At 40.1% G+C, this 20,198-nt stretch overlaps 2 protein-coding genes across 2 annotated transcripts in view; both read right to left on the bottom strand.

Annotated features, from left to right (window-relative positions):
* Positions 1–785: 785 nt before the first annotated feature.
* LOC306760246 (claudin-17-like) lies at positions 786–1,475 on the bottom strand (the record flags this gene model as incomplete). Its single annotated transcript, XM_079246044.1, has 1 exon — positions 786–1,475. The coding sequence occupies one exon, from the start codon at positions 1,473–1,475 to the stop codon at positions 786–788; it is 690 nt and encodes a 229-aa protein (XP_079102170.1).
* A 3,855-nt stretch (positions 1,476–5,330) lies between these two features.
* The window catches only part of LOC306760800 (rho guanine nucleotide exchange factor TIAM1-like), a 29,904-nt gene continuing 15,036 nt past the window's right edge, over positions 5,331–20,198 (bottom strand). The window contains exons 15-26 of the mRNA XM_079246793.1: positions 12,526–12,711; positions 11,244–11,312; positions 10,877–11,002; positions 10,666–10,774; positions 9,864–10,043; positions 8,530–8,648; positions 8,334–8,442; positions 8,048–8,106; positions 7,841–7,946; positions 7,646–7,733; positions 7,365–7,537; positions 5,331–6,421 (exon numbers count right to left, since the gene is read on the bottom strand). Coding sequence (XP_079102919.1) covers positions 5,883–6,421; positions 7,365–7,537; positions 7,646–7,733; positions 7,841–7,946; positions 8,048–8,106; positions 8,334–8,442; positions 8,530–8,648; positions 9,864–10,043; positions 10,666–10,774; positions 10,877–11,002; positions 11,244–11,312; positions 12,526–12,711 — 1,863 coding nt within the window. The 3' untranslated portion in view covers positions 5,331–5,882. The remainder of the gene's footprint in view (positions 6,422–7,364; positions 7,538–7,645; positions 7,734–7,840; positions 7,947–8,047; positions 8,107–8,333; positions 8,443–8,529; positions 8,649–9,863; positions 10,044–10,665; positions 10,775–10,876; positions 11,003–11,243; positions 11,313–12,525; positions 12,712–20,198) is intronic.

Below are 20,198 nucleotides of genomic sequence, written 5' to 3'. Positions count from 1 at the left end.
GGTAAACAATATCAACACAAACAGAATGAGACAAAGCAGGTTTATTTGTGATGCACATTTTGTGTACAAGTCTACACATACAACTGTTTTACATAAAACACAAACTATTAAATCAAAGGCAAGTTGCAAAAAAATATTAAAAAGTACACTAAAATACATTCATTAAAACTAAATAAGAAGAATAACAAAAACAAAAGAAACAGAAAATCCTAAAATAAGGAGAAAGAGACAATAGAATACATGCACTAGGTTAGAAATCATCAAAGCAAACTGCAATTACAAATACATCACCATCTTCATTACTGTACATGCACATGTATGAGAAGATGTATTCATAGAGAAAAAGAAAGGAAAATCTTTTTATCTCAATTAAAATTTCAGACTCAGTTTGGAAGAATATAAGTTTGCAGCAGATTTCAGGTTTTATGGTAATTTTCTATCTAGATAATAAGGACATGAAAAACTAAATGCTGATTCTCCTTGTTTAGTTTTAACTCAATCTGGACGCAAATGATCTTAGAAAGTTCTGATGGCTCATAAGGCGGCTCATTACAGAAGCAATTAAAGCAGATACAAAGATTCCAATCTGCACAAGAGATTAACCTGGACTTCTGTACATTCATTCCAGCAATACAGTTCATTCATTCATTCATTCATTATCCTAACTGCTTAATCCGATGAAGGGTCGCTTGGGGAGCTGGAGCCTATCCCAGCAGTCTTTGGGCGAAAGGAAGGGTACACCCTGGAAAGCTTGCCAGTCCATCGTAGGGCAGCAATACAGTTATTTACACATATTCTTGATGTTTATGAGCGTTGGATTGTTTCCTCGCCAGGTAGACACTGTCCATTTGCTGGACATCCTTTTCCTCCATAAGATATCTTTCATTGTTCTGCTGTTCTTCCTCTGACCTACGTTTGCTGTATCTGATCAGGAGGATGATCCCGGTGATCAGTAAAATACCAGAGGTGGCCCAGCCGATAAACAGGGCCTGCCCGAGCTCACGTTTCTCAGCGTCCAGCTGTGTTGGATTATAGAAGGTCCTGATAACAGTATGACCCACCCAGCTCACAGGGATGAGTGTGGTCAAAAAGGACAGCAAATACAAACTCCCCCCCAAAGCGAGAATGATGTTCTTGCTCCTCATGTTGCCTCCAGAACAGTTGCTCCTCTGGCTCCCACAACCTGTGATGATTAAGGAGATGAAAACAAGGGCGACGGAGGCACACATGAGCCCCCTGGCTGCTTGCAGCTCTGCTGGGAGAATCAGCAGTGAGTCGTAGACCTTGCATTGCATCCTGATGTTAGTGTGTATATAGCAGTTCATCCACAAGCCCTCCCAGAGTTCCTCCATGACTATAAGATTGGCTCCAATGAAAGCAGAGACCTTCCAGCTGGGCAGGGCAGTGACAGCTATGGTTCCTAATAGGCCAACGACACCCAGGACCAGAGCTAAGACTTCCAGCTTGGCCTGCATGGTTTGGAGAGGAAGAAGAGCGGTCTTGTTTCTTTTCTTGTATCTAAAGCAAACATGACCCAACCAGTCAGTTTCACAGCTTTAAATCCACGATAGCATCGCCATGCATATAATGCTATCCTGCCGGTTTGAATCGCCTTGACCTTTGATCATACTGGTCTTTTTAGTACAAGTCAAGAAAACGACACTGAATTTATTTTTTACCTGTCTCTGAAAACCAAAGAAGTATGTAACAACTGTCCCTGCTGCTTGTCATGCGACACATGCATCACAGGGGGCACGAATAACCTATGAAGCAAGAATCTTGACTGCTCAGTTTTGGTGAATTTAATATTTATGGAAGAGAGAAAGTGTATTTTCTCACCATTGCCAGTCGTGCATGAGTGTCACGTGACAAATGATACTGTAGATAATTTGAATTGTTTTAAAATGAGCACAAAACAACAACAACTCAAGTCACATCTTCTCGTCTTTGTCATTAGATTCCAGGAACAAAGTCGAAAAACCTGTTGCTCCTGAGGAAAACACAGACTCACTCTTTTCATTTTAAGACGGCATAAAGACTGTAAGCTTATGTCTTGTCTTATCAAGATGAGACATAATCCTGTTTCCCAGCATCAACACCTCACAGCTTATTTGGTGTCATTTTCTCGTGGGCTACCACACACTGACCATTATGTTCTGTTTGATAAATATATACTGTAGGGATGCTACAACACTGCCATTTGTTGTGTTGTATTTTCTTATAGATTTTTCTGAAACCTTAAGCAGGTTTTGACCTCCTTAATATTGTGATGGATGGCTGGATAGCTTTAGAAACGTACCACCCTACGTTCTCCTAGCCATGAGGGAGTCCACATGTAATCATCTCCATTCTTTATAAAATATTCTAACATCACCGCCTATGAGAAACCATACATCAGCCTCTGCTATTTTGTAAAAGAAAATAGCTATTTCAAGTTCCTTTAATGAAGGAAGGCTTGAAACAAGACTCAGGTACATACTGTAGGGTGTTTGTAGATATTTGGCACGCTAAATAAAGATGTGGGTTGTCACAACTGTTGACATGGCTAAACCTGTTTAAAATGTTACCTGGTCTAGGAAAGGTAACACACCTTGTTTCTGAGAAGTAGGAAAGACTATTTGCCTGCACAGAGACAGAGAGAGAGAGAGAGAGAGAGAGAGAGAGAGAGAGAGAAAGGTCTGAGGTGAGGTCATTAAAAAGGAACAGAAACTGAAAAGCCAGTTAAACAGGTCTGATGACTGATACTACCGTCACATCAGCTGCTTTGAATGTAAACAGATCTGTCTTCAAGGTTTCTGATCACACAGAAGCCAGAGTGGGGAATTCAAACACATCAAGTCTGTGCTCTGAAATACATTTCTTTGGATGTGAGTTTTGGCGTGAGCTGGATTTGATCACACAGAGTACACAGGGAGGTGGGAGTTATTAGCGGTGTTGTGCTGGAAAAAGAAAAAAATGTACACCAGGCACTGTCTGCCACCTACTGTATGCAGATATTACAGCATGCTGCACTAGGGGGAGATTTCCATATTGTCGTTTGGCATAATTACATTTTTATTTTATTTTCTGGCCTGGCATGTGTCATTCTGTGTTTATTATTAGAAATACAGTTTTGAATTTAGAGCTTATGTCTGGAAGGACATGCTGTGCTCCATTCAAGTCAAGAGAACAGCAGGAAAACTGTTTATCATCACAATGCTTGGTCACTCAGAGCTGAGTACTGTTGCTCTGCATTACATTAACCATCTAACTTCCAGTGATGTTTCCCCTTTATCTGAAAAAGAGCTTTTTGTGGTGGGAGTGATGGGTTTAAGACGGTTCAGGACTACAAAAGAGATAGAAGAAATAAGACTGTGATAAGCATTGATTATACTGTCTAGGGCATGAGCAGCTAAACTTCCACACATCAGAAAAGTGTCACATCAGGCAGCAGAAAATTAAGCTGGAGACGATGAAGACAGTTATCTAAAACACAAAAGAAACTTAAGCTCAAGGTTGTTAAGCTATCAGAAGAAAAATGTTGAAATTAAAAGGATTACAAGTGTTCAGCTTGACAGCCTCAGATCCATATTTTCAGCCATTATGGGTAAGAATAGCATTAGACAAAGGACTGACTCATCCCTTCATGTGAACTTTATAAATTGTGAGAGGAGGTATGCACAAAGAAATTTACACAAGTAACTTAAAAAAAAGAAAAAAAAACTATAAGATGAGACACGTAATTTATGGGCTTTTACATCTATGTTGTTAAAAATCTACATTATTATGTAATAGAGCAGTTCCATTAAAATGAAAACGAAAAGCCATGTTGACCTTTTATGCTTCCGCTTGTCAAATTACTATGGAGTGTTTGTATCATGTGCACCTGAATTTCATCTCTTGAAAATGGCATTTAAGAGACAAAAAGATCCTTGGTGAAGGAGAAAATCCCAACCAGACCTTGATAAAAAAAAAAAAAAAACAACAACAACACAAAGAGACAAAGGTTTTAAGACATGGGAGATGCAAACCAATTACAGTCCAAAACAAGCTGGTTGGAGACCAGTCACATGTAAAAGCAAAGGTTTTAAAAGTTTGGTTTGTGCACCTTGAAGAAATATTTCATTAATTTTGGACCACAAAACTCTCAGCTACTGAGTCATTTTGATAACATACAGACACTAATAATGTACATTCCTAGACTGCTGTTGCCCCGAAGCACCTTGAGGCTGAGAAACTGTACTTCACAACTTTATTTTTCCCCATCAGAGTGTCGTGTTCCAGCTGCTTTCAGTCTTATGGTCATCACACGCCACCAACTGGTTGTCAACATACCTGGATCTGCTGATTCAGTAAAGCAAAGCAAGAAGACGTTATTGGAGGAAGCGAGGAAATAAGAGTGATGATAAGATGAAAGTCACCTTTGGACCTGCTTTGACTGGCTGGAGCGAGCTCAGAGAAGAGGCAGGATGCGAGGCAGATGTAGAATAACTGTTGTCAGGCATCGCAGAGTTAAAACCTGCCAGCAGATGGGTTCATGTTAACAACCTTCACGATGTAAACATGACTCAACTATTTCTGCTTAGCATTTTCTTTTCCAACAAAAGGAATTTGGATGGTCGTAAAAGTGACACATTACCGAAAGACATTCCTTCACCTTTTTCTGTTTCTGAGATTTAACTTCTTTGCCGTAACTAAAATAACAGCTGGATTTTTCTGTTACGTTAACAAAGAAATCACACCACAAAGGTCATTGAATTATAAGTAGGAAACAAATGTATTTATTACGATATCAATACAGTTCATATATACACAGTAATAAAAATGCAGTCTTAGTAGCACAACCACTTGTTTACAAGTATGACTTCTTTCACTGTTCAGACATACTGCAAGTATTTGACTTTGATTGCATGAGTAAATTTGGACTATTTGGAATAAAAAGATAAATTGTTTGTTGCTAACAAATAAATTTACATTTGAATAAATAAAGCATTGCTTTTTAACCGTAATGCGTTACTAGTAAACAGTCTTTCTGAGCACACACGACCTTCTAAGAAAGCTGAAGTGTATATTATCTACAATACAGTGTGTGCATGTGCAGTGTCAGTGTGTATGAGTGACAACAGTGAAGAGCAAATAGGTAAAATATTTAAAAAAAAAAAAAGTTTCACAGTCAAAAAATCATAAATCAGCAAATACAAATTCAAGTAAAACAGGATAACGTTAAATAAACTAAAACCTCCTCATGCATGTGGCTTGAGGGCTAACACAATATTTCTAATCCATGTCACAAGTAAAATAAAATATTATTCTGACTAAAATTCATTTGAGTCTGTTAAACTAAATCCAAACATCATATAAGTCTGTGTGTATTCATGAGAAAATGTACAAGGACTAGAAGCTATGCAAGACGAAACTGCTGTTTGCAATTTATTAATTTAGCTTTTCCGGGACAAATAATATACAGCCCTTAACTATGATAATATCTCTGAGCTGCACAGACAAAACCGATACTAAAGTTCTCACAACAACCAAATTTGGCAACAGCAGGCGGGACTATAGGATGCCGCCCATATGTGCAAACCATGCCAATCAAAGCAACTGATTAGACTCCATGATTGTGCCGTTAGTTCATCTCTCAAAGCTAACACTTGACATTTAACGTAAGAAACAGCATCTGATTTGAGATGAACTCCCCCAAAAACAATTCTTGATTCCTTTATTGCTCCACTGAAAAAAAAACTGATCTCACCTGTACAAAAAAAGCATTCAGCATGAGTAAGGGAAAGAAGGATACACCGTTTCTTCTACGAGCTGTGCAATATACATCAATGCTCATGCTTTGTTTGTGATGAGTGATATTTATGCAGCTCATGTGAAGACATGCCTGTCGCCATCAGCTTTTATGTGACACAGTCTGGGGACGAGTCAGTTAGCTCCCTTCGTATCCAAACAACACCTTTCTCTGTTTGATTCTGATCCTCCATGCTGTCTGATACGGAGCTCTCCCTCTCTACGTCAGATAGCTTCACATCATCTGGTGTCGGAGACTTAAGGCTCTCACTTTCCTCTGTTTCTGCACCCTCTAAAGACAAAGCCATCATGGGGCCCTCCAGATCCGCCTCGCTGGACGGAGCTCTGGGTGTCTGGCAAAACGCGTCATCGTCTTCGTCACTGAGGATGTCCGTCTCCTTCACCTCTTCCTGGTCTTCGTATTCTTCCAGGTCGAACTGCTCCTCCACCCAACGATCTGTGTCAGCTGCTAATTCCGACTGCTGGTGCTGATCTGCTTCGTCCTTCTGCTGCAACCTTTTGGGGTCGGGCTCCGGCGGGGACGCCAGGTCTTGCTGTTCGGGGTCCCCATCAAAAACTATATCTGTATCTATGGTGAAACGGTTGCGGACTAGCTTCCTTCTACCGAGGGTCCTGGTTGGAGCAGATGCTGCAGAAAAAGAACAAAAACACATCATGGGTCGGTCAAAGTCCAAGAACTATTTTGGAATTTGATGACAAAATATTTTCTAAAAGTTAGACTGATGTAAAAAGAAAAAAAAGAAACAATCAAATAAAATCAAATTGTGATGAACCAACAATAAGCTACAGAGAGACAGAAGTTGACGCCATAAACTGGTTTGTTTAGTTTATTCCCACTTGCTCCCAGTCTGTCTTCTCGTGATAGGGTTTCTGCACTCAGACTATATAACACAGGCCTCCAAAATATAAACAACTACAAAACATATCTGTCGACTGGGTGTAAAAAATACACATTTTAATCAATTTAACAGTTTCACAGTGCTTCTTTATTTACCAATATTATTATTTGTTTACTTTAGAAAGCTCATTATAACTCGGTGTCAGATTTTGCAGGAGTCTTGCTATCAGTAGCGTAACTCTATTAATGATGGTACCGTTAATCTTTCCTTCTCTTTTATCAACACACCATTCAGATCACCAGAATTGTTTGTTCCTGGCCAAATAAAACCAAAACTAACCAGGTAACAGTGGTTATAAACAGAGTGAACAGGAGTACTAGATGATGCTTCCGTCTCAGATTTGTAACACCATGCGATCAATAAAAACACACAATTCTGAGATTAAACCAAACTGTTTCATGTTATCCTAATAGTTAGAAGCAAGAATAAGCATGAATCAAATCTTAAAATGAGAAAAATAATCCTAATTTGCTTTGACATCGACAAACTTCCCTTCGTACACGCTGCAGATTTCTTTGGATGAGGTTTTCTTGCAACATTTTAATCACATTTGTTTGGCTGAAATGATAAATGAAAAACCTGGATTCAACCACAGATTGTATCTGTGTCAGCTCTGTAGGAATTGGGACACTTGGAGCTGTAGGGTGAGTGCAGCCACAGACTGGCATTTACCGGCTCTATTTATGGCTGGACGGGCTCCCTTCAGGGCGCAGAGTCGCTTCCCTCCAAATGGCACATACTGCTGGCTGAGGGGTAAACTCTCTGTTTTAAGGAGCTGCCGGCGGTGCTTTTCCCTCAAAATGGAATGGACAGTCTTCAGAAAGTCTTTTCTGCTCTCTGGAGAGCTGAGGGAGATAGAAAGGCATGCTGTCAGTTTGCCACTTTCTGATAAAAGCCAGCAAGACTTTCTCAGATGCACGAAAACTTCAGTGTGAAGATGGAGAGATCCTCACCTACAGCACAGTTGAAACGTCCTCTCTGGCCTTCCCTCCGACTCTGATTTTGTGTGAACAATTTCACACACAGCAGAATTCTCGCCATCTGTGGGGTAATAACGTTACGTCATTAATAGAGCAATCTGGTTACGTTTTCTGGATTCATTATTTCAGGATTTAGAATAATCATAATGCTAGAGTTGCGTAATCTACCTGCATTGGCCAATGATCGGACTTGAAGGGCATCTGTTGGGATCATGTGACGGAAACGAAAGGGGTCTTTTTCTTCTGAAGACATAGAGACTCGATGGGAAGCCCCCTAAAATCAGTCAAAGATATAAAGTTATCTTCCACAAAAGTAAGCAGAGGCAGATAAAAATCAGGATTTAGCACACTGTTATGAGATTATTTATGACCTACCATTTTTTTCTTCTGCTTGGACCCTTCTTTGCATACAAAAACCACTGCTGTTTTGAACACTGGAGAGCATGAAGAGAATAAAAAACATAAGTTACCACAGAGGACTGAACACGTCTCATCAAATCAACACATCTCAATCACTCACACCAACAGCAGTGCTTCTGTAACACACTTAGAAATAATAATAATAACCCTTAATGTTCACTTGATCGTACTTCTGATTATTCTAAACATAACTTTTGTAAACAAATAATACAAACACACACTGAGCATAAAGCACACATACCAAATGTTGCCATTTGTGGTTCTTTCTTCCACTTTCCCAACGATGCAGGTGGGTTAAGCCAGGTCACCGTGTTGTGGAGCAGCAGGTCGCCCATTGATAGATCAGCAACCTGGCAAATATCAAACTTATCAGCAATCACCCTGCAGGGACGCTTCATCTAGCAGAGCAAAGCTGAGCCACATCTGTCCAACCCTACCTCTTTCTTTTCACTGCTCTGCTCGGTGATGAGCTGGTCGAACACGGCTCCAAACTCTTCATGGATCTTCTGCATCTCATTGATGTGGCTGGCAACCTTGTTCATGGCTTTCATGGCAACTACAGTCAAGTAGAAAACAACATTATTAAAACTCTGGATGCCTTTGCTTAAGTTACCTTCTGTTCAGGGCTCGACACACGGGGAGCAGCGCTGCTTCTTCTCCGTTCGTTTCCTGTGAAACCTGCATGATGAGGCGAAAACCGCTGCCCTCCTCCAGCCAAACGACAGGCGGTGTTTGTGCATGTGAAATTTCCCCCCCAGCCGTGCACACTGGGGCTTGTCATGCGACACAAATAAGTTGAAAAATGTTCGGTTTTTGTTTGTTTGTAGCCCATCAGCGAGTGTTTTACTGACTGATCAAACATAACACGAAGTCTCAGCGAGGTCTGCCATCAAATGATGATATTCAACGTGATGTTTCCTTGTTTTTAAAAATGTCTTTTTCTTTTGTAGACTTAGCAGGAAGATTTCTGTGAATTCAAGCTAAATCTCCCAATACTTCATCCTTGATTCTTTATCTGTCATGTACTGCTTTTAAAACGGCAAAATCTTCTCTAATATCATAACCAATCTGCTGCACGGAGGCATAGTGGTTAGCACTGTGGCCTCACAGCAAGAACGTCACTGGTTCAAGCCTCAGTTTGGGAGGGGATTGTGGCCTTCCTCTCATCAACTGAAAACATACATGTTCAATTCAATTCAACTTTATTTATGGGAGAGGTGGAAGAGCAGTCGGCTTGTAACTGGGAAGTTCAGAGTTCAATTCCAGGCTTCCCCTGACTATGTGCCGAAGTGTCCTTGGGCAAGACACTAAACCCTAAGTTGCCCCCTAATGTGCCTATCTGGTATGAGCATATATGTAAGTCGCTTTGGATAAAAGCGTCTGCTAAATGACTATAAAATAGAATACAGCAATGCCATCTCAAGATGCTTTACAGACGAAAAAAAACATAATGAAAGCCAATTCACAATAAGGAAACCAACAGATTGAGTTGGTTTCCTGAATGGTTGTTTGTCCCTCTGTGTGGCCCTGTGATGGACTGGCGACCTGTCCAGCCACAGACCCTGTGTCTTGCCTGATGATTGGTGGGACAGGCACCAGCTTCCCCCACAATAGGACTAAGTGGTATAAATATGAATGAATCCTGGTGTGATGTGTGACACTGCCGCTTGTCGCATCCCATGTGTTTCAATGAATGAATTACACCCCTCCTCGTGTGTCAAGCCCATTAGATTATCAGGTTTAGAGTCTGAATCATATTACTGAACCTTACCATCCAGATGGTAGTGTTCCTCGCTGTCTGGGTCTGTGAGGGAATACAGCTCCTTCAGCAGGAGGGGATACTTGAGCACCCTCTGTATGGGTTTGATGAGGTACGATTCAAGGGTTGAAGAGTGCTGCTGCTTGGGGTTCCGCTCATCAAGGAAAGCCTTAAAATCAGGGTCAGTTTTGGCTGCAATGATAAAGAACATTGAGTTTTATACTCTTGAGTATTTCCTGTTACAGTCTGTAATTCTCTGTCATCAAACTTGCACTGGTATAAACATGAGTTGTAACTGGTGTGTAGTGTCTCTTCATTTCATTGTTTCCATTGTAAATCCCCCTGACACACACAGGACAGACTTAAGTGTTTTCACGTTTTGTACAAAGGTTGTTTTTATCTAATAAAGAACAGGAAATCATCAGTAAGTTGAAGAAAAAAAACCTGTTCGCAGCTTCAAACGACATCTTTATCCTAAAATCACTTCAAAACGCTGCATGACAGATAACAGTTGACTCATTTAAGATGAATGCAACAAACAAAGCCGTCCACTCAAGTTTTAAAGGGAGTGGGTGTGCAGGCTACAGAACAGTCTGTTCAACACTGCTCATTATATCATACAATATTGCCGGGCTTTTAACCCCGACAGCCTCCAGCTTGAAAGTAGGCAGGGGTCAGACAGACAGCCGTGCACGTGACAGCTCTGCAGAGCAGATTTACGAAGACGTGCAATACATGGCAGATGGTTTACGAATAAATACGTCCTCTCCTTTCAGCCAGGGAGGAATGTCGGCCCAAGAGCACGCTTACTCACCCTTTACAAGCACCTTTGGGACTTTGGTGTGGCTGGCGCAGAAAGCGCTGTAGATTTTAAACCGGTCTGCATAGTACAGGAAGGAGCCTCCCAGGGAAAAGAGGATTTTCTGTGGTGAGAAAAAAGGAAGCTGATGGGTCTTTAAAGTGCTTACGGTGGCTCATATTTTGGGTGAAAAAAAAAAACCAAAAAAAAAAACCAGGAGATGTACCTTGAACTGATCCACTCGCTCCAACTTCTCCAGATCTGGTACCAATCTGGTCCCATCCTCCAGGGTCTTGAGAAACTCAACCTGGAACTCCACCATTTCAGGCAAGTTGCCGAATAAAACATCCAGCTAAAGGAAAGGTCAAACAGTCAGAGCGAGCAAACTCAAAATGTAACACAATGATTGGAACGGCGTGTGAAGCATCTCTTTACTTAGCAAAGCTCTCCATTTCGCTCCTCATTATCCCTCCCCTCTAGTCCTACACAGCTACTCTTCACAGGATTATGTAACCAACTTTTATTAGAACATTTAACCAGTGTTGGCATTTAAATGCTAAACTACACCTGGAACATTGCAACATCTTACAAACCTCATCCTGAGTGAGGAAAATCTCTTTCTGCAGTGGGGTTAAGTATCTCCCGATGAGGCAATTAAGATCCTGCAAAGAGAAAGAAAAATACGTTATGCTGTTATGGTGAGTACTGGCTTAAAAAAAAAAACAAAAACTCGTCACATCTAAACCAGTTAGACATATTATCCAGAGGAGCTGGTATATGCCCCTCTGCATGTTTCCAATCAGATCAATAGGTTGGAACAGCGTGTGAAACATCTGCACAGTAACTTTTAAATAATTCTGCTTTTAATTATTTTAATATAATTTATGATTTTGTTAATTGTATTTTCTTTTATGCTTTTTTTCTGTAATGATTTTAATGTTTCATGTAAAGCACTTTGAATTGTCTTGTACATGAAAGGTGCTATACAAATAAACCTGTCTTGCCTTGCCTAGGTAAATAATGCCTTAAAATGAACCGTCAGGAGCTAACATGCACTTAGACTAAATCTGAAGGGCTTTAATCACACAAACCACTGCCTGGCAATCAGAAGTAGTCCAAGATTAGAGCCTAAAAATGCTCAAACTGGCAGAATATAATCACGTCAGAAAAATTCGCAACATGTTTTCATGTTTTATTCATTGGAAAATCACAACAGATTAGAAGTAAACAATAAAGTGCTTGAAGAACATCAATATGAGGCTAAAACATACAAAGGTTTGATAAATATGTTTATACTTTGGCTGCATAATTTGTTTAGTGCGCCAAACTCGCACACACATCATGAGACCAACAGACCAGCCTTTCTGATCAGCAGCAACCTGCCTGTGGCTTCAAGCAGTAAAAACTGCAAGTCAGATTTCTGTTTAACCACATCTGACTACGAATCCTTCGAACTAATCCCACTAATATCAAAACATCCGCTTGAAGGCTGTATAATACACCATCAATCATGCATAATGGGATTTCTATTAAGAGTACATTTGTGACCCTTTAAAATGAGGTTTAATGCTTTAGACAGCCTTGACATTATCCCATTATATCCCATCTCTAACCCAGTTATTCCACTGAGCCGTATTTATACTGGGAAGGAGAAGATTTAAAAAATATCCATGCAAAGGCACAGCTGTGTGCCTCCTGTCTCTCCAAGGACAAAGAGATAAATAAGTCTTGGCGATATAGAACAGGTAATACGCAGGGCGAGCACAGCCTAAGACAGGCTGAAGCTCAGATCGATGGATGGGGGAACATATGCCCCCCCCCCCACACACACACAAACACCATCTGCTCCTTACAAGTAGGATGACTGCCACTTACTTTGACATAGGTGCGTTCGGTCTCCACAAGTTCACAGATGACTTTGCGCAGCTTGTCAGCGTCAGACAGCTGTCGGGGAGTTGTGGTAGGTGGGAAGGGCGAGTCCGGGCTCGGTGAAGAGGACACACACTCCAAGGGATTCATATCATGGAGACTACGGCAGAATGCAGCGACCTGCTCCGTACTCTGCAAATGAATTAAAAAAAAAAAAAAAAAAGTTAAATATCTTCAATTACAATCCCAACCTGAAAAAAGTATGCACACACACAATCGATCGGGACTTCAAATATTATGGTGCTGGCGCCACCTTCTACCTACAAATGTGCACTGATTCATGACTATGCAGAGAGTGAGCCTGGAAAGAGGGAGAGAGGCAGCTCTAAAAAAAAATCATTTGCACTAATTTGGTCTATTTTCAGTCTTTCGTAACTATGACTTTCCGACTCCCTCTCTTTCACCGACTTCCCTGTTTTCCCCGGAGCTTTCTTCCTACTGCTGGATCAGCGTCGTAGCCACCGAGTGCTTTCACAGAATCACAGTTTAGACACAACAATATCTGTCTGCAAAGAGGACGGGTTGCTGTGGTGACCAGCCCTGATGTACATTAGACTATTATTTTGGACAAAAATAGACCCCTCTCAACAAAAAGCCTAATAGCTGAACAAATACAGTCACTCCGTCTGCAACGGGCTTCAGCCTCGCCAGACGAAACAAAATGGCTTTTGGGCTCAAAATATCATGAAGTCTTGTTATCAAAGACTTTATTTAAAGTGTCTGATACAGAAGCGTTCACTGGGAGAGTCACACAGAGCAGATCATACAACAAACACAGTTGGCGGCAACAGAAAGGGGGGGGTGTCTCCTGCTCATAATATGTGGAGTTTTATGGATGTGGCAAAAGCAATTTATCCTGTCACACCTAAAAGTTCCCCTGGGAAATAATAATATAAGCGCGGCAGACGGTGGAATGTTATAATTCACAGATAAAAAATAATCTTAATTAAGATCTAAGAACTGTCAGTCTACAAATCCAAAACAGCAACGCAGCTGTCCCATGCATAACTCACTTTCCTCACCAATGAGAAGGGAGCAGAAACAGGCTCTGCTTTACTTAAACATGATAAAGAAATTGATAAACGTTGAGTCCAGACAAACTGCAGCAAGAAGTGTGTGTTATGTACAGACAGCAATGCTCGTACGGCTTTGATAACAGCAGTCATTATCAGCATTCTTATCTAATTCTGCAGATATTCACGTGAGGCGCGACAACCATTTTTCCATCTTTCCCAAAATGATCAGGCAGCTCCCAGATCAACGAGGAAGTGTTATACGGTGTGATGTGGCAAACGCATCATTCTGTAACATCAAAGTATATTTTCTGCTAAATTTGAAGCATCTACAATGAAAAATTGGTCAATTTTGAGAGAATATGCACTGATTAACAGAGTGGAAACACCACAGTGATAAAAATTAAGCCATTTAGATGATATCTAGAGCTGGAAATCTTGGACAGTCTCTGTAAATCTTTGCCCGAGTACTTCTTCTCACTACTGCATCACTTAATGCAACCTCTGTTGCACATAAGTAGAAACACTGATGATTATAAAATGATCTCCAAGCTGCATTGTTATGATCAGTAAACGCACAATCATTTTTTTTTAAACATCTTCCAGTAAGAAAGAACTGGACCTGCTGAGATCACAACCACACCAGTACGAACCAATGACATGTACAGCAGGGATCTCCAACTCCAGTCTTTGAGAGCCAACGTCTTGCAGGTTTTAGATGTTTCCCTGCTTCAACACGCCTGTCTCAAGTGAAGGGGTCTCTGTGCAAAACTTGACAAAAAGCTGCTGGATCCCTTCCATTCAGAGGCTCTTTAAGACTTGAATTTGAAACCCCAGACTTGTTTAGAGACTCATTTCTATTTGAATTCAGTCAAACAGGCTTATGCTCTGTCTCTCAAATGAGGTGGAAATGATTTTACTCTGGATGAGAAGATCCCACTGGAGTTCAGTGAACTTGCAGCATAAGGAGAGCAGTCCCACAGAGTTACAGGACACCAGTATGAGGCTCTAACAGCAGACGTGGCTGCCCTTTATCCTTGAGAGCTTCACAAAAGGCAGAGTGGTTCAGATAAGAAGAGGAAGCAATCATGTTCCTGATGGCTTTAAGGGAGACAAAGTGTGGCTCAAAAGGTGCTTTCACTGTTACCCTGTTATATAGTTCAGACTGGAATGATGTTATTTCTCTCATATGTATGTACATCATTTACATACAAGCTGCTCTGTTTACAAACTGTTAAACTTGTCTTAAATTTCCACCACACAAGCTCTTCTTTCCTCCTGATAGCATCATCTAACACTGCCATAACTACACAGTAGGCAGTCTCTGGAGCAAATTATTAAATACAATCAGAGCAGGGGCATCCATCTCTACCATAATTATCTCTTGAAGACACATCGCTCCTCTCTTAACACCTCAAACACTTTAACAAGCCTGACCTACATGTACTACATGCACTCGCTCTGTATGACTACACCTGCACTACTACTGCATCAAAACAGACTTACAGAAACTGTGCAGTTTTTTAACGTATGCAACAGAAGCTTGAATGCAGTTCCTTATCTGTAACTAGTTTTGGATAAAAGTGCATTCCATGTATTCCAAATAGGGGATTTAATTAGTTCAGTCTCAGGCATCATTTACAAAAATGACTTTTGAACAGTTCTGATATTTAGTATAATAAAAGTTGGAAGTGGCATGTCTGCAGGCTATGAAAAGCGGACTTTAATACAAAGCTGAAATTGTCTTTAAGTAAAGTCTGTTGAGTTTTCAGAATAGAGAAATTCTTGACTAAAGTGTAAGGAATAAAATAAAAAAAATGTTTTAAGAAACTGAGTGACTTTTTCTGTGCAGTTTATGGTAAAACTACCTTATTGTTAAAATTTTGTGTCTGTTCCACATTATTCCCTGCAGTGACAGGCTTTCTATTGATGATAATAATAATAATCATAATAATAATAATAATCATAATAATAATTTATTCATTTTCTAAACCGCTTAATCCAATTAAGGGTCGCAGGGAAGCTGGGGCCTATCCCAGCTGGCTTTGGGCAAAAGGCAGGGTACACCCTGGACAGCTCGTCAGTTCATCGCCTAATACTACTACTAATAATAATCATAATAACAATAATAATCATAATAATAATAATAATCATAATAAATGTCTGGCTTCAGGATCTTCAATAATTACAGTTTATTCTGCCTAAATTGAACAACTTTTTTATGCTCAGTATGTTTAATAAACGGAACTTAAATTAAAGACTTAAGATTATCAATAAATATTTTTTTATTAGTAGTAGTAGGTGAGGACGATATTAGTTATCATAAAGGCTGCCTCTCCTCTAGAAAAAATGTGCCACAAAAATGACATTGTTTCCATCTGACTTTGGAGATGTGGTGGATGCTGCGGCCGCTGCCACCAGAAGCCTCGGGACGCCATTCACTGTTATCACGGTGCCCACTGTGAGCTTTACACAAAGGTTGGCTCGGCATCTCTGGCCAAGACATCAGCAAACTTGTATCTTCACCCATAAAACCACAGTATTGTATCTAAACTCCAAAGATATTAGACCAGCCATAAGTTTATGCATACTTTTGCTGATAAACTGACTTTATTTAGTGTTAAAAGTTAGTGTTGAAAGACACAAGATTATTGCTCCTGAAAGCCACCTGTATGCTGAAAATCCAAATAACAGACTTAAATCTTATACAAATCTTACATTAGGATAAGAGTTGTGTTCATGGCAGTGTTGTGTTAGGCTTCACATGAACACTGCATTCTAAGTGACTCCACATAATAAATATTAAGGTTTCAGCTCTTCTGTAAGATTTAGCTTGTGCTGCTTCTACAGCCTCTTTAGATCACTGATAATCTCAGACAGGTTTGATAATTAGTTGATGATTAGTTTGAGGAGTTTAATTAAAGGGGGAAAGTCTTAAAAAGGTTTCACATGATTAAGCAAGTCGCGGTTTTCAGACAGTTTGGGGAAAAGATGGAATTTTTTACAAATTAAAAGCATAAAATTGTGCAATGCTTTGCAAAAGAAATGAAAACATTGGACATTTCATGATAACTTCATCATGTTTATTGTGTGCAATGCCGAGTATGAAGAGATCTGACTACATAAAAGCAGATCAAGTAATGTTTCCATCGTGCAAATGCGTCGTTTTAAGAGAGCAGCTGGAAAAAGCCACTGATGTGCTGCAGATATCAGAGGTTGCTGCTGTTTCTCCATGCAGGATACTCCAAAGGTTTCTGCAGTTGTGCATTGAGTTATATTTTGGCCACTCTTAGCCAATGCCCACACAGAGAAATGTCTGCAATAGGTTAAGAAATACATGTTGACTCATTTTTAGTCAGGTTGATTTACTGATGGATGCTGTGCTACACTGGACGAAGTTGTGGATGATTGGTGGAGAGCCACCATGTCCAAACAAAGCCGTGACATCAGTAAGGTAGGGTTCACCCTACTGATGTTTTGAGCTGGAATATTAGGAAGTGAGATGGTGCATTTGAGTCAATGTCCCCCTATTTAATATCCAGGTTCTCTAGGGTAATATAAAACTATTTTGCTTCATTTAAACATGTTGTTAAGATCTTATTTTCTTTGTGGTCATTCACAATTTAAACACGATCACCATTAGACTCTACAGCCTTAAAGTGACTCACATGTGCAGAAGAAAAAATTACATCACATGCAAAATGGTATGTTTATGGAAGTAAATATGGATACTACATGTGTCCGCGTGTGCGCATCAGTTTTGCAGCCGTTGTGCAGAAAAAGTAACAACATAAAATTTTGCTAATGGTTTATATTTGCCACCACATGTCCCAATCTGCCTGTGCGGAGTGTGACATGTTTCTTACTTCTTTGACATAAAAGTCAGATGAAATGTATTATGACCATTCAGACTGAGGTTACTGAAAACATCAGACATAAATGTGATTTAAAACGACACACAAAGCGGACTGAATGTGATTTTGAAAAATATGTATTGCGATGTTCAGACAAGATAAACAGAAAAATATCAGATGCACCACTTATTCATTTTCATTGTCTACATCACTTATTTCATTAAGAAAAACTCAGTTATTTATCTGCAATGTGACTGTATTTATTAGTGTCCTCCGGTAATAAATAACAGTTCTGTGTTACATCATAAATTCTGCAGTGAAACTAAAACTGTAAAAGGAAACATATCCAATGCCTAACATGAAAATCAAATTAGGTCATTTTTCCAAACAGCATCACAAACATCCCCTAAAAATCTGTAAATCGTCAAACACATAAACTTCATATTACCTTTGTGTGAGTTCTGTGTTTGGTGGTTCTGCATGTTGACTAGAATCTATTTCAGCCCACAGAGTGCCGTCGGAAATTGTCAATTTGCAATTGCAGTGTTATTTTTTGGTTTGTTTCTATTTAGAATGAACTTGCACCTCCTGTGGGCAACACGCCTGCTCCACTAGGTGAGCTAAAAACAGCTACTAAAATGCTGCACTTGGATTACATCCAGAGGACCTGGCTAATTCTTGATGTGGACACTAGAAGCATTAATCTTAGCATTTAGCATACCAAAATGACCATAGGAAACACAGATAAAAGCCTTTATCGAGCACTGCCACCCAAATGAAGCTCAATTAAAACCAGGAAACCTAAAAAAAAAAAAAAAAAAAAAAAAAAAAAGACTAAGTCTGTCTTACCCTCTGTTTGGTGGTCAATGTTAATATTTCAGCTGAAAAATGCTGCCGTCTACTCCTTTGGCTGTGTTAGTTGAAGTGACTTGTGACACTCCAAGTTATTTAAATAAAGATGTTTTTTTTTCCAGACTAGAGTATCTTCCTGCTACATGCTATGTTTGGGTTCACTTCCTTCTTTTGAGAACCAGCCCTCATTTCTCCTGACTCTGGTTGGTTGATAAGACAAGGGACTGCCAACGCCCCCAAAGAATAAGTCAACACCCATCTCTTAGGAATAATACTCTCATTACCCCCTGACAAACTCTAAACTCCCTCTGGAGAGGCAGAACCACTCCGTTAAAAAATGCTACTTTCTGGTGTCGGAATTATCTTTGCAAAATACTTTCTAAGTGACCATTTTCTGTCATTTTCAGAAACCATGTCGTCCACAGTAAATTATTTTCATGCAAGACACAGCACCATCCTATGATGCAAAAGATACCAGTGAATCTTTGGTTGCTATGGGTACAAAAAAGGTAAAAGTAGTGAGTCCAACTGCATCACCTAACCTCTTGTCTATTAGGAACTGGTAGAGATCCTTAAAAGCAGCTCTGAGTGGATGGAGTGCAGTGTACCTCCAAATAGTAACTTTTGGAAGCGAATTCTGGTTTCCTCAAAAGCAGAAAACTATCAACAGACTTCCAAGCTCAGTAGATGAGAGAATTGTAAACTAACACTTATGTTAACATGTAACTTGATCTGGAAAAATGCTACTTTGACTTATATTTTTTTAAAATATACCCTACAGCAGGAGTGTCCAAAGTCGGTCCTCGAGGGCCGCTGTCCTGCAGGTTTCCCATGTACTCCTGTTCCAACACATCTAGCTTCCACTAAATGGATCAAACAGCCAATGACGTGCACAACTGATTAAGCTCTACTAATAATTAATTTGAATCAGGTGTGTCTGAGCAGGGACACATAGAAAACCTGCAGGATTCTGGCCCTCGAGGACCGGAGCTGGACACCTCTGCCCTACAGAATGCAAAAATACATCAAGTGTCATATTCAGTTCCTTACAAGCTATTTCACGTTTTGAAATAATTGCAGATGTGATGAATTCATGATTTTTATATCTATTTTGTACATATGAACAGAGACATATTAAAACCAATATGCTGAACTGTTTTGGTCACTGTGAATATTTAAAGTGAAACTATTATGTGCATTTCAGGCTTATTTATTTTTCTTTCTGAGACCAGAAGGGCTGGGATTGATGAAGTTATTGTCACAAATCGCTGTATTTACTTCAGACCGACCCTCAGATCAGCCTGCAGGCAAAACGAGTGGATTGAGACTCTTCCGCATTAAGCTCCGCCTCCCGCCACTGCACTACATCGGGAGCGCGCACCGCACCTGCTTTCGCCGTCATTGTAACATCTCATAAACAGAAGAATTAGGCTAATATGAACTCAATAAAAAAAAACAAAATACAATGTCAACACATAGCATACAGCCCTACATGTTGGAACCGGAATCAGACCCTGAAAACGAAGTGGAAAACAGCAACCCACAGCAACGAATGCAGCAGGATGTCTCTCTTTGGTAAACTCACCAGCCATCGTTGGAAATAACTTTATCCCACGTTTTCCACCCACCTGTTGTATTTGTACATGCCCTTGTTAACCAGTAGAAGGTAACCAATCACCGAACCTTATCCCCCGGGACGTCACAAGGATTTCCAAGTAGAAAAAACTCTCTAAAACGACGCATTTTTCGTTGCCATGGAAACCAAACAGAGAGCGTGCTGGAACTCAAAATCAAACTCAAACATGCGTTTAGGTGATAGGTTCCGTTCACATGTCTGATGAGGATTCAACACTGCAACACTGTAGAAAGCTCAGAAAACTCCAAATACCATAATAGCACC

Source organism: Telmatherina bonti, assembly GCF_933228915.1.
Source record: "Telmatherina bonti genome assembly, chromosome: 9".
In the NCBI taxonomy this organism is placed as follows: domain Eukaryota; kingdom Metazoa; phylum Chordata; class Actinopteri; order Atheriniformes; family Telmatherinidae; genus Telmatherina; species Telmatherina bonti.
This window is presented reverse-complemented; position numbering and strand designations above follow the sequence as displayed.